At 52.5% G+C, this 13,016-nt stretch overlaps 1 protein-coding gene across 1 annotated transcript; it reads right to left on the bottom strand.

The window, feature by feature from the left end:
• Positions 1-215: 215 nt before the first annotated feature.
• Positions 216-12,420, bottom strand: LOC139360000 (hornerin). Its single transcript, XM_071085244.1, has 2 exons — positions 12,283-12,420; positions 216-10,664 (listed from the first exon to the last, which is right to left on the bottom strand). Exons 1-2 carry the CDS (start codon positions 12,418-12,420, stop codon positions 216-218), a joined length of 10,587 nt encoding a protein of 3,528 aa, XP_070941345.1.
• Between the last annotated feature and the right edge of the window lie 596 nt (positions 12,421-13,016).

The following is a 13,016-nucleotide window of genomic DNA, read 5'->3' as shown; positions in this document are numbered from 1 at the left end:
AAGTAGCACAAATGCCTAACAGTGTTTGGAAGGAACCCCATAACAAGATATATGCTATAGTTATAGGCTTTAAAGAAAGAGACAGAAAAGGATAGATTCACTTTTAGAAAGAATTTCATGATAGATTGCTTGTCTTTCATGATGAATTCATAGATGACTTTCCTATTTCTAAAATTGCTACTTGAGTAAGTTGCATTTATATTTATTATTCAACGCTAAAAGTAGCACCTCTGCTTTTGGATATATTCATAGGGTGAAGTCCTACTATGAAAACTGAGAAAATCTGAGCAAGAACTTTCACCTTCATAGTTACTTCCTCCTTTGCAATAAGAATACCCACCTGCCCCTGAGCCACTTCCATGCTGACTATAACCAGAGGACTGTCCTGAGCCAGACCCATATTGGCCACAGCTAGAAGACTGCCCTGAACCAGGCCCATGTCGGCCGCGGCTAGGAGACTGACCAGATCCAGCCACGTGTCGGCCATAGCCGGAAGACTGACTGGAGCCAGAGCCATGGTGGCCATAGCTGGAAGACTGGCCAGTGCAAGATCCCTCCTGACCAAAGTTTGATGACTGTCCTGGTGTAGAACCATGCTGTCCATGGCTAGAGGAGTGCCCTGAGCCACTTCCATGCTGACTGTAACCAGAGGACTGTCCTGAGCCAGACTCATGTTGACCTAAGCCAGAAGAGAGACCTGAACCAGACTCATATGGGCCATGGCTGGAAGAACGACCTGAGCCAGACCCATGTTGGCCGTAGCTAGAAGAGTGCCCGGAACTGGACCCATGTCGGCCGCGACTAGGAGACTGGCCAGATCCAGAGCCCTGTCGGCCATAGCCAGAAGACTGACTTGAAGAACGACCTGAGCCAGACCCATGTTGGCCGTAGTTAGAAGAGTGCCCGGAACCGGACCCATGTCGGCCACGACTAGGAGACTGGCCAGATCCAGAGCCCTGTCGGCCATAGCCAGAAGACTGACTTGAGCCAGAGCCATGCTGACCATGGCTGGAAGACTGACCTGAGCTAGCTCCATGTTGGCCACAGCTTGATGACTGTCCTGATGTAGAACCATGTTGCTCATGGGTAAAGGAGTGACCCGAGCTAGATCCTTGTTGACTGTAGCCAGAGGACTGTCCTGAGCGAGACTCATGTTGACCAAAGCCAGAAGAGTGACCTGAACCAGACTCATATGAGCCATGGCTGGAAGAACGACCTGAGCCAGACCCATGTTGGCCGTAGCTAGAAGAGTGCCCGGAACCGGACCCATGTCGGCCGTGACTAGGAGACTGGCCAGATCCAGAGCCCTGTCGGCCATAGCCAGAAGACTGACTTGAAGAACGACCTGAGCCAGACCCATGTTGGCCGTAGCTGGGAGACTGCCCTGACCCAGACCCCCGTCGGCCACGGCCTGAAGACTGTCCAGATCCAGACCCATGTCTGCCGCGACCCGAATACTGATGGGAGCCAGACTCATGCTGACCATAGCTGGAAGACTGACCTGAGCTAGAGCCATGTTGGCCAGAGCTTGACGAATGCCCTGATGTAGATCCATGTCGTCCCTGGCTAGAGGAGTGATGTGAGCCAGAACCATGCTGACTATAGCCAGAGGACTGTGCTGAGCCTGACTCATGTTGCCCAAAGCCAGAAGACTGGCCTGAGCCAGACTCATAATGGCCACGGCTGGAGGAACAACCTGAGCCAGATCCTTGTTGGCCGTGGCCGGGGTAGTACCCCGAACTGGACCCATTTCGGCCCTGGCTAGGAGACCTGCCAGATCCAGACCCATGTCGGCCATGGCCGGAAAACTGATGTGAGCCAGAGCCATGCTGACCGTAGCTGGAAGACTGCCCTGAGCTAGATCCCTTCTGGCCAAAGCTTGAGGACTGTCCTGATGTGGAACCATGTTGTCCATGGCTAGAGGTGTGCCCTGAGCCACTTCCATGCTGACTATAACCAGAGGACTGTCCTGAGCCTGACCCATGCTGGCCGTAGCTGGAAGACTGCCCTGAACCAGACCCATGTCGGCCACGGCTAGGAGACTGGCCAGATCCAGCCCCATGTCGGCCATAGCCAGAAGACTGACTGGAGCCAGAGCTCTGGTGGCCGTAGCTGGAAGACTGGCCTGTGCTAGATCCCTCCTGGCCAAAGCTTAATGAGTGTCGTGATGTAGAACCATGCTGTCCATGGCTAGAGGAGTGCCCTGAGCCACTTCCGTGCTGACTGTATCCAGAGGACTGTCCTGAGCCAGACTCATGTTGACCAAAGCCAGAAGAGTGACCTGAACCAGATTCATATGGGCCACGGCTGGAAGAACGACCTGAGCCAGACACATGTTGGCCGTAGCTAGAAGAGTGCCCGGAACTGGACCCATGTCGGCCGCGACTAGGAGACTGGCCAGATCCAGAGCCCTGTCGGCCATAGCCAGAAGACTGACTTGAAGAACGACCTGAGCCAGACCCATGTTGGCCGTAGTTAGAAGAGTGCCCGGAACCGGACCCATGTCGGCCACGACTAGGAGACTGGCCAGATCCAGAGCCCTGTCGGCCATAGCCAGAAGACTGACTTGAGCCCGAGCCATGCTGACCGTGGCTGGAAGACTGACCTGAGCTAGCTCCATGTTGGCCACAGCTTGATGACTGTCCTGATGTAGAACCATGTTGCTCATGGGTAAAGGAGTGACCCGAGCTAGATCCTTGTTGACTGTAGCCAGAGGACTGTCCTGAGCGAGACTCATGTTGACCAAAGCCAGAAGAGTGACCTGAACCAGACTCATATGAGCCATGGCTGGAAGAACGACCTGAGCCAGACCCATGTTGGCTGTAGCTAGAAGAGTGCCCGGAACCGGACCCATGTCGGCCGTGACTAGGAGACTGGCCAGATCCAGAGCCCTGTCGGCCATAGCCAGAAGACTGACTTGAAGAACGACCTGAGCCAGACCCATGTTGGCCGTAGCTGGGAGACTGCCCTGACCCAGACCCCCGTCGGCCACGGCCTGAAGACTGTCCAGATCCAGACCCATGTCTGCCGCGACCCGAATACTGATTGGAGCCAGACTCATGCTGACCATAGCTGGAAGACTGACCTGAGCTAGAGCCATGTTGGCCAGAGCTTGACGAATGCCCTGATGTAGATCCATGTCGTCCCTGGCTAGAGGAGTGATGTGAGCCAGAACCATGCTGACTATAGCCAGAGGACTGTGCTGAGCCTGACTCATGTTGCCCAAAGCCAGAAGACTGGCCTGAGCCAGACTCATAATGGCCACGGCTGGAGGAACAACCTGAGCCAGATCCTTGTTTGCCGTGGCCGGGGTAGTACCCCGAACTGGACCCATTTCGGCCCTGGCTAGGAGACCTGCCAGATCCAGACCCATGTCGGCCATGGCCGGAAAACTGATGTGAGCCAGAGCCATGCTGACCGTAGCTGGAAGACTGCCCTGAGCTAGATCCCTTCTGGCCAAAGCTTGAGGACTGTCCTGATGTGGAACCATGTTGTCCATGGCTAGAGGTGTGCCCTGAGCCACTTCCATGCTGACTATAACCAGAGGACTGTCCTGAGCCTGACCCATGCTGGCCGTAGCTGGAAGACTGCCCTGAACCAGACCCATGTCGGCCACGGCTAGGAGACTGGCCAGATCCAGCCCCATGTCGGCCATAGCCAGAAGACTGACTGGAGCCAGAGCTCTGGTGGCCGTAGCTGGAAGACTGGCCTGTGCTAGATCCCTCCTGGCCAAAGCTTAATGAGTGTCGTGATGTAGAACCATGCTGTCCATGGCTAGAGGAGTGCCCTGAGCCACTTCCGTGCTGACTGTATCCAGAGGACTGTCCTGAGCCAGACTCATGTTGACCAAAGCCAGAAGAGTGACCTGAACCAGATTCATATGGGCCACGGCTGGAAGAACGACCTGAGCCAGACACATGTTGGCCGTAGCTAGAAGAGTGCCCGGAACTGGACCCATGTCGGCCGCGACTAGGAGACTGGCCAGATCCAGAGCCCTGTCGGCCATAGCCAGAAGACTGACTTGAAGAACGACCTGAGCCAGACCCATGTTGGCCGTAGTTAGAAGAGTGCCCGGAACCGGACCCATGTCGGCCACGACTAGGAGACTGGCCAGATCCAGAGCCCTGTCGGCCATAGCCAGAAGACTGACTTGAGCCAGAGCCATGCTGACCGTGGCTGGAAGACTGACCTGAGCTAGCTCCATGTTGGCCACAGCTTGATGACTGTCCTGATGTAGAACCATGTTGCTCATGGGTAAAGGAGTGACCCGAGCTAGATCCTTGTTGACTGTAGCCAGAGGACTGTCCTGAGCGAGACTCATGTTGACCAAAGCCAGAAGAGTGACCTGAACCAGACTCATATGAGCCATGGCTGGAAGAACGACCTGAGCCAGACCCATGTTGGCCGTAGCTAGAAGAGTGCCCGGAACCGGACCCATGTCGGCCGTGACTAGGAGACTGGCCAGATCCAGAGCCCTGTCGGCCATAGCCAGAAGACTGACTTGAAGAACGACCTGAGCCAGACCCATGTTGGCCGTAGCTGGGAGACTGCCCTGACCCAGACCCCCGTCGGCCACGGCCTGAAGACTGTCCAGATCCAGACCCATGTCTGCCGCGACCCGAATACTGATGGGAGCCAGATTCATGCTGACCATAGCTGGAAGACTGACCTGAGCTAGAGCCATGTTGGCCAGAGCTTGACGAATGCCCTGATGTAGATCCATGTCGTCCCTGGCTAGAGGAGTGATGTGAGCTAGAACCATGCTGACTATAGCCAGAGGACTGTGCTGAGCCTGACTCATGTTGCCCAAAGCCAGAAGACTGGCCTGAGCCAGACTCATAATGGCCACGGCTGGAGGAACAACCTGAGCCAGATCCTTGTTGGCCGTGGCCGGGGTAGTACCCCGAACTGGACCCATTTCGGCCCTGGCTAGGAGACCTGCCAGATCCAGACCCATGTCGGCCATGGCCGGAAGACTGATGTGAGCCAGAGCCATGCTGACCATAGCTGGAAGACTGCCCTGAGCTAGATCCCTTCTGGCCGAAGCTTGAGGACTGTCCTGATGTGGAACCATGTTGTCCATGGCTAGAGGCGTGCCCTGAGCCACTTCCATGCTGACTATAACCAGAGGACTGTCCTGAGCCTGACCCATGCTGGCCGTAGCTGGAAGACTGCCCTGAACCAGACCCATGTCGGCCACGGCTAGGAGACTGGCCAGATCCAGCCCCATGTCGGCCATAGCCAGAAGACTGACTGGAGCCAGAGCTCTGGTGGCCGTAGCTGGAAGACTGGCCTGTGCTAGATCCCTCCTGGCCAAAGCTTAATGAGTGTCGTGATGTAGAACCATGCTGTCCATGGCTAGAGGAGTGCCCTGAGCCACTTCCGTGCTGACTGTATCCAGAGGACTGTCCTGAGCCAGACTCATGTTGACCAAAGCCAGAAGAGTGACCTGAACCAGATTCATATGGGCCACGGCTGGAAGAACGACCTGAGCCAGACACATGTTGGCCGTAGCTAGAAGAGTGCCTGGAACTGGACCCATGTCGGCCGCGACTAGGAGACTGGCCAGATCCAGAGCCCTGTCGGCCATAGCCAGAAGACTGACTTGAAGAACGACCTGAGCCAGACCCATGTTGGCCGTAGTTAGAAGAGTGCCCGGAACCGGACCCATGTCGGCCACGACTAGGAGACTGGCCAGATCCAGAGCCCTGTCGGCCATAGCCAGAAGACTGACTTGAGCCAGAGCCATGCTGACCGTGGCTGGAAGACTGACCTGAGCTAGCTCCATGTTGGCCACAGCTTGATGACTGTCCTGATGTAGAACCATGTTGCTCATGGGTAAAGGAGTGACCCGAGCTAGATCCTTGTTGACTGTAGCCAGAGGACTGTCCTGAGCGAGACTCATGTTGACCAAAGCCAGAAGAGTGACCTGAACCAGACTCATATGAGCCATGGCTGGAAGAACGACCTGAGCCAGACCCATGTTGGCCGTAGGTAGAAGAGTGCCCGGAACCGGACCCATGTCGGCCGTGACTAGGAGACTGGCCAGATCCAGAGCCCTGTCGGCCATAGCCAGAAGACTGACTTGAAGAACGACCTGAGCCAGACCCATGTTGGCCGTAGCTGGGAGACTGCCCTGACCCAGACCCCCGTCGGCCACGGCCTGAAGACTGTCCAGATCCAGACCCATGTCTGCCGCGACCCAAATACTGATGGGAGCCAGATTCATGCTGACCATAGCTGGAAGACTGACCTGAGCTAGAGCCATGTTGGCCAGAGCTTGACGAATGCCCTGATGTAGATCCATGTCGTCCCTGGCTAGAGGAGTGATGTGAGCTAGAACCATGCTGACTATAGCCAGAGGACTGTGCTGAGCCTGACTCATGTTGCCCAAAGCCAGAAGACTGGCCTGAGCCAGACTCATAATGGCCACGGCTGGAGGAACAACCTGAGCCAGATCCTTGTTGGCCGTGGCCGGGGTAGTACCCCGAACTGGACCCATTTCGGCCCTGGCTAGGAGACCTGCCAGATCCAGACCCATGTCGGCCATGGCCGGAAAACTGATGTGAGCCAGAGCCATGCTGACCGTAGCTGGAAGACTGCCCTGAGCTAGATCCCTTCTGGCCGAAGCTTGAGGACTGTCCTGATGTGGAACCATGTTGTCCATGGCTAGAGGCGTGCCCTGAGCCACTTCCATGCTGACTATAACCAGAGGACTGTCCTGAGCCTGACCCATGCTGGCCGTAGCTGGAAGACTGCCCTGAACCAGACCCATGTCGGCCACGGCTAGGAGACTGGCCAGATCCAGCCCCATGTCGGCCATAGCCAGAAGACTGACTGGAGCCAGAGCTCTGGTGGCTGTAGCTGGAAGACTGGCCTGTGCTAGATCCCTCCTGGCCAAAGCTTAATGAGTGTCGTGATGTAGAACCATGCTGTCCATGGCTAGAGGAGTGCCCTGAGCCACTTCCATGCTGACTGTATCCAGAGGACTGTCCTGAGCCAGACTCATATTGGCCGTAGCTAGAAGAGTGCCCGGAACTGGACCCATGTCGGCCGCGACTAGGAGACTGGCCAGATCCAGAGCCCTGTCGGCCATAGCCAGAAGACTGTCTTGAGGAACGACCTGAGCCAGACCCATGTTGGCCGTAGCTAGAAGAGTGCCTGGAACCGGACCCATGTCGGCCACGACTAGGAGACTGGCCAGAACCAGAGCCCTGTTGGCCATAACCAGAAGACTGACTTGAGCCAGAGCCATGCTGACCGTGGCTGGAAGACTGACCTGAGCTAGCTCCATGTTGGCCACAGCTTGATGACTGTCCTGATGCAGAACCATGTTGCCCATGGGTAAAGGAGTGACCCGAGCTAGATCCTTGTTGTCCGTAGCCAGAGGACTGTCCTGAGCGAGACTCATGTTGACCAAAGCCAGAAGAGTGACCTGAACCAGACTCATATGAGCCATGGCTGGAAGAACGACCTGAGCTAGACCCATGCTGGCCATAGCTGGAAGAGTGCCTGGAACTGGACCCCTGTCGGCCGCGACTAGGAGACTGGCCAGATCCAGAGCCCTGTCGGCCATAGCCAGAAGACTGACTTGAAGAACGACCTGAGCCAGACCCATGTTGGCCGTAGGTAGAAGAGTGCCCGGAACTGGACCCATGTCGGCCGCGACTAGGAGACTGGCCAGATCCAGAGCCCTGTCGGCCATAGCCAGAAGACTGACTTGAAGAACGACCTGAGCCAGACCCATGTTGGCTGTAGTTAGAAGAGTGCCCGGAACCGGACCCATGTTGGCCACGACTAGGAGACTGGCCAGATCCAGAGCCCTGTCGGCCATAGCCAGAAGACTGACTTGAGCCAGAGCCATGCTGACCGTGGCTGGAAGACTGACCTGAGCTAGCTCCATGTTGGCCACAGCTTGATGACTGTCCTGATGTAGAACCATGTTGCTCATGGGTAAAGGAGTGACCCGAGCTAGATCCTTGTTGACTGTAGCCAGAGGACTGTCCTGAGCGAGACTCATGTTGACCAAAGCCAGAAGAGTGACCTGAACCAGACTCATATGAGCCATGGCTGGAAGAACGACCTGAGCCAGACCCATGTTGGCCGTAGCTAGAAGAGTGCCCGGAACCGGACCCATGTCGGCCGTGACTAGGAGACTGGCCAGATCCAGAGCCCTGTCGGCCATAGCCAGAAGACTGACTTGAAGAACGACCTGAGCCAGACCCATGTTGGCCGTAGCTGGGAGACTGCCCTGACCCAGACCCCCGTCGGCCACGGCCTGAAGACTGTCCAGATCCAGACCCATGTCTGCCGCGACCCAAATACTGATAGGAGCCAGACTCATGCTGACCATAGCTGGAAGACTGACCTGAGCTAGAGCCATGTTGGCCAGAGCTTGACGAATGCCCTGATGTAGATCCATGTCGTCCCTGGCTAGAGGAGTGACGTGAGCCAGAACCATGCTGACTATAGCCAGAGGACTGTGCTGAGCCTGACTCATGTTGCCCAAAGCCAGAAGACTGGCCTGAGCCAGACTCATAATGGCCACGGCTGGAGGAACAACCTGAGCCAGATCCTTGTTGGCCGTGGCCGGGATAGTGCCCCGAACTGGACCCATTTCGGCCCTGGCTAGGAGACCTGCCAGATCCAGACCCATGTCGGCCATGGCCGGAAGACTGATGTGAGCCAGAGCCATGCTGACCGTAGCTGGAAGACTGCCCTGAGCTAGATCCCTTCTGGCTGAAGCTTGAGGACTGTCCTGATGTGGAACCATGTTGTCCATGGCTAGAGGCGTGCCCTGAGCCACTTCCATGCTGACTATAACCAGAGGACTGTCCTGAGCCTGACCCATGCTGGCCGTAGCTGGAAGACTGCCCTGAACCAGACCCATGTCGGCCACGGCTAGAAGACTGGCCAGATCCAGCCCCATGTCGGCCATAGCCAGAAGACTGACTGGAGCCAGAGCTCTGGTGGCCGTAGCTGGAAGACTGGCCTGTGCTAGATCCCTCCTGGCCAAAGCTTAATGAGTGTCGTGATGTAGAACCATGCTGTCCATGGCTAGAGGAGTGCCCTGAGCCACTTCCGTGCTGACTGTATCCAGAGGACTGTCCTGAGCCGGACTCATGTTGACCAAAGCCAGAAGAGTGACCTGAACCAGACTCATATGGGCCATGGCTGGAAGAACGACCTGAGCCAGACCCATGTTGGCCGTAGCTAGAAGAGTGCCCGGAACTGGACCCATGTCGGCCGCGACTAGGAGACTGGCCAGATCCAGAGCCCTGTCGGCCATAGCCACAAGACTGACTTGAGCCAGAGCCATGCTGACCGTGGCTGGAAGACTGACCTGAGCTAGCTCCATGTTGGCCACAGCTTGATGACTGTCCTGATGTAGAACCATGTTGCCCATGGGTAAAGGAGTGACCCGAGCTGGATCCATGTTGACCGTAGCCAGAGGACTGTCCTGAGTGAGACTCATGTTGACCTAAGCCAGACGAGTGACCTGAGTCAGACTCATATGGGCCACGGCTTGAAGACTGCTCTGAGCCAGACCCATGTCGGCCGCGGCTAGGGGTAGGCGACTGGCCAGATCCAGACCCATTTCGGCCGTGGCCAGAAGACTGATGAAAGCCAGACTCATGTCGACCATAGGTAGAAGAGGAACCTGAGCTAGATCCGTGTTGTTCTCCCCTAGATGACTGTCCTGACTTAGATTCGTGTTGTCCATAGCTGGAGGAGTGACCTGAGCCAGATCCATGCTGACTGTAACCAGAGGACTGCCCAGAGCTAGACTCGTATTGACCAAAGCCCGAAGACTGTGCTGAGCCAGACCCTTGTGGGCCACAGTTGGAAGACAGACCGGAGCCAGCCCCATGTAGGCCGCGGCTAGGAGACTGGCCAGATCCAGCCCCGTGTCGGCCATAGCCAGGAGACTGACTGGAGCTAGAGTCATGGTGGTCGTACCTGGAAGACTGGCCTGCGCTAGATCCCTCCTGGCCAAAACTTGATGACTGTCCTGATGTAGAACCATGCTGCCCATGGTTGAAGGAGTGCCCTGAGCCAGATCCATGCTCATTGTTTCCAGAGGACTGCCCTGAGGTAGACTCATGTTGACCAAAGGCAGAAGACTGGCGTGAGCCAGACCCATGTGGCCCACTGCTGGAAGACCGTTTGTAGCCAGACCCAAGTTGACCATAGGTGGGAGACTGCCCTGAGTGAGACCCACGTTGGCTGTGTCCTGGAGACTGATGGGAGCCAGACTCACGCTGACCATACCTGGAAGACTGACCTGAGCTGGATTTATTTTGGCCAGAAAAGTCTCTTTGAAAACTCAGTCTTCTGGATATGGATTCAGGCCCGTGTGTAATGCTTCCTCTGACGTTCCTGGAATGGGAATCATTCTCTCCTGCACTCCAACTTGAATGACTAGAAGAGGATTCTTGCCATTTGTCCTCTTTTCCTGTTTCTTCTTGTTCCTCTTGGTGCTGGTGACTGTCGTCTCTCAGCTTTGACCCTGAAGCTTGGCAGTAATCTTTGCTAATGATTTTATTATGAGCCCGAACCAGCTTGAATATCATCAGAAGATACTCCGTAAAATCCACTTTCTTGTTATGGTCTCGATCCAGATTTTGCAAGATGATATCCACAGTATCTGGATCATTTGGATTCTGTATAAGAGCAAGGTACAAAGAGTAGCTCTGTTAGTATGGACAATACACCTAGCTAACCAACTGAAGGAAGGATGTTAAAATATAAATGTTTGGGTTATGTATATGGAACTCATTCACATAGTCACTTAGGCAGTCCTGAGCAGAAAGAGAAAAAGGAATATGGAATGAATAATGCGGTGAGAAACAGCTAGAATAGGATAGGATGCAACTGGAAAATGAAAGGAAACAAGAGGGCTGATTATTTTTGGTAAAGAATGGGTCAAATATGAATGATTAGTTAATTTACAATTAATACATTTTTATACTTACGTTAATTATATCAACTTTATTTGTCCAATTAAATTAACTAGGTAATTAATTTACTCACTGAGCAAAGATTTATTATGTTACTACTTGCCTACCATTATGTCATATGAGAGTATAAAGCAGTGAACAAGTTTGCTTCCTGAAAAAAATGGAATTTAATGTTTATTTGATCAGATATACAAACTTAAAATTATAGTTTATTATGATAAGGTTTCTACAAGAGTACATGAGAGAGGAACCATTGGGGGTCCTAGAAAGGTTAATGAGAGGAAATGATGCCTTTTGAAGGATGGATTAGAATTAGCCAAATGAAGGAGTAGGAAGGGAAGGAGAAGGGGAAAAGATTGTTCTAGGCAGAGGGAATGATATGAACAAATGGCTACAGGTGAGAGAAGTCATAGAGCTTTCAGGGAACTGAAAGAAATTCAGGATTGCTAGATTTAGAGTTTGAAGACTCAAGAAATGTGGATAGAGAGATAAATAGCAACTAGATTATGAGTTTTACGTTATGTTAAGGAACTTTGTACTTCATTTTAAGAGCAATAGGGAACTACTGAAGGATTTTTAGCTGAGGAGTGAAATGATTATATTTGCATCTAATGCTGAGAGTAGAAGTAGTAGGTGGCCTGAACCAGAGGACTAATAATAGTGATGAAGAGAAACGGGTTGTTTTGAGAGATTATTGATGAGTTAGATGGAGGTTGGAAGGTAGTGGTGTCTGCTGAGAGAGAGAAAATAAAAAATGATACCAGGTTTTTGCTTTCGGCAAAAAGATGAAGAAACAAGGTTAGAGGTGAAGATTATGAGATTCTTAGCTGACGCACTGAATATATGACATCTGATATCCGAATATCATATCTGAAATCCACAGAAATCCAAATTTAAGGAATTGAAACTCAAAAGTCTGATATAAGCTCCCAAGTATCTAAGCTATCAAATCTAGACCTGACAGTTTTAAGGTGGCGGACACACTCTTTTGTGATTCAGGGGTAATGCTAATTTCCTGAACTCAGATATCTACTTTGCAGTTTTTCTGAGGACTGTGTGGGTTTGTAAGAATTAGTCACTTAGATTGGACATTATTTAATCTATGGGTTTTGTTTGTTGTTTAGTAGGATCACTTCCTTTAGTTATGCTATGGAAACCATCATGGATCAGCTTTTGACGTTATCTCAAACCTTTACCAAACCCTGTTCTCTATCACCAAGTAGGAAGAGTCCTCTAGGATGTTTGACATATGTGACAAGAAGGTGGAAAGGGATAAAGAAGAAAATTCCTGCATAATTCCATCCTGGCATGGAGTTCTTACCTTCAGAATTTGATGAAACTCATTTTCCAGAAGTTCTTTCAGCTCTGCCTTGTTCAACATATCATACTCCCCATGCTGGGTGGCATATTGGTAGAAAACATCAATGACAGTGATGATGCCTTGTAGGAGTTTAGGCATTTTTTTTTTTTGCAAGTTTGAGTAACCTAAAGGGAGGAAAAAGAGAGATCAACCCCTTACTATTCTCATTTCTTGTTTAAACACATAAGTAGGTCTCATTATTTATAATAGTTGTTCAGAATTAGTCAGGCATGATTAACTTCATTCTGTTGTAATCAAGAAGCAATTCACAGTTGAATGACTTGTTCAAGTCATGTAGCAAGAGAGTGATGAAATTAGGAACTTAATCCATAGGTCTTATTTCCATTCCTGAATGAATATAGGAAAAATGACTCTCTGTTTTTGGCTTCCCACCATTACCAGGGATAATATCAGCTTTGTTCTGGAGCTGTAGAAGTCCTGAGTGTTCCACTTCATCTGCTTCCTCTTTCTCTCTAGGTTCCAACCATACTATGGGTACAGTTCCACTATATACATGACTCGCCTTACTCCAACTAAGGAGCATCAATGGCTGAACTGAACTCTCAAGACTTCTAGGTCAGAGAAAGTAGACAATGTGAGCAAAGCCAACAACAAGCCTAGGTGATATGAAGCTAAGGGTAACTGCTATTAGATCCAGTTTCTGTTCTCATACTCCAAGCAGGAAGTGACCCTCA

The sequence above is a fragment of the Macaca nemestrina genome, chromosome 1 (genome assembly GCF_043159975.1).
Source record: "Macaca nemestrina isolate mMacNem1 chromosome 1, mMacNem.hap1, whole genome shotgun sequence".
Classification (NCBI taxonomy): domain Eukaryota; kingdom Metazoa; phylum Chordata; class Mammalia; order Primates; family Cercopithecidae; genus Macaca; species Macaca nemestrina.
This window is presented reverse-complemented; position numbering and strand designations above follow the sequence as displayed.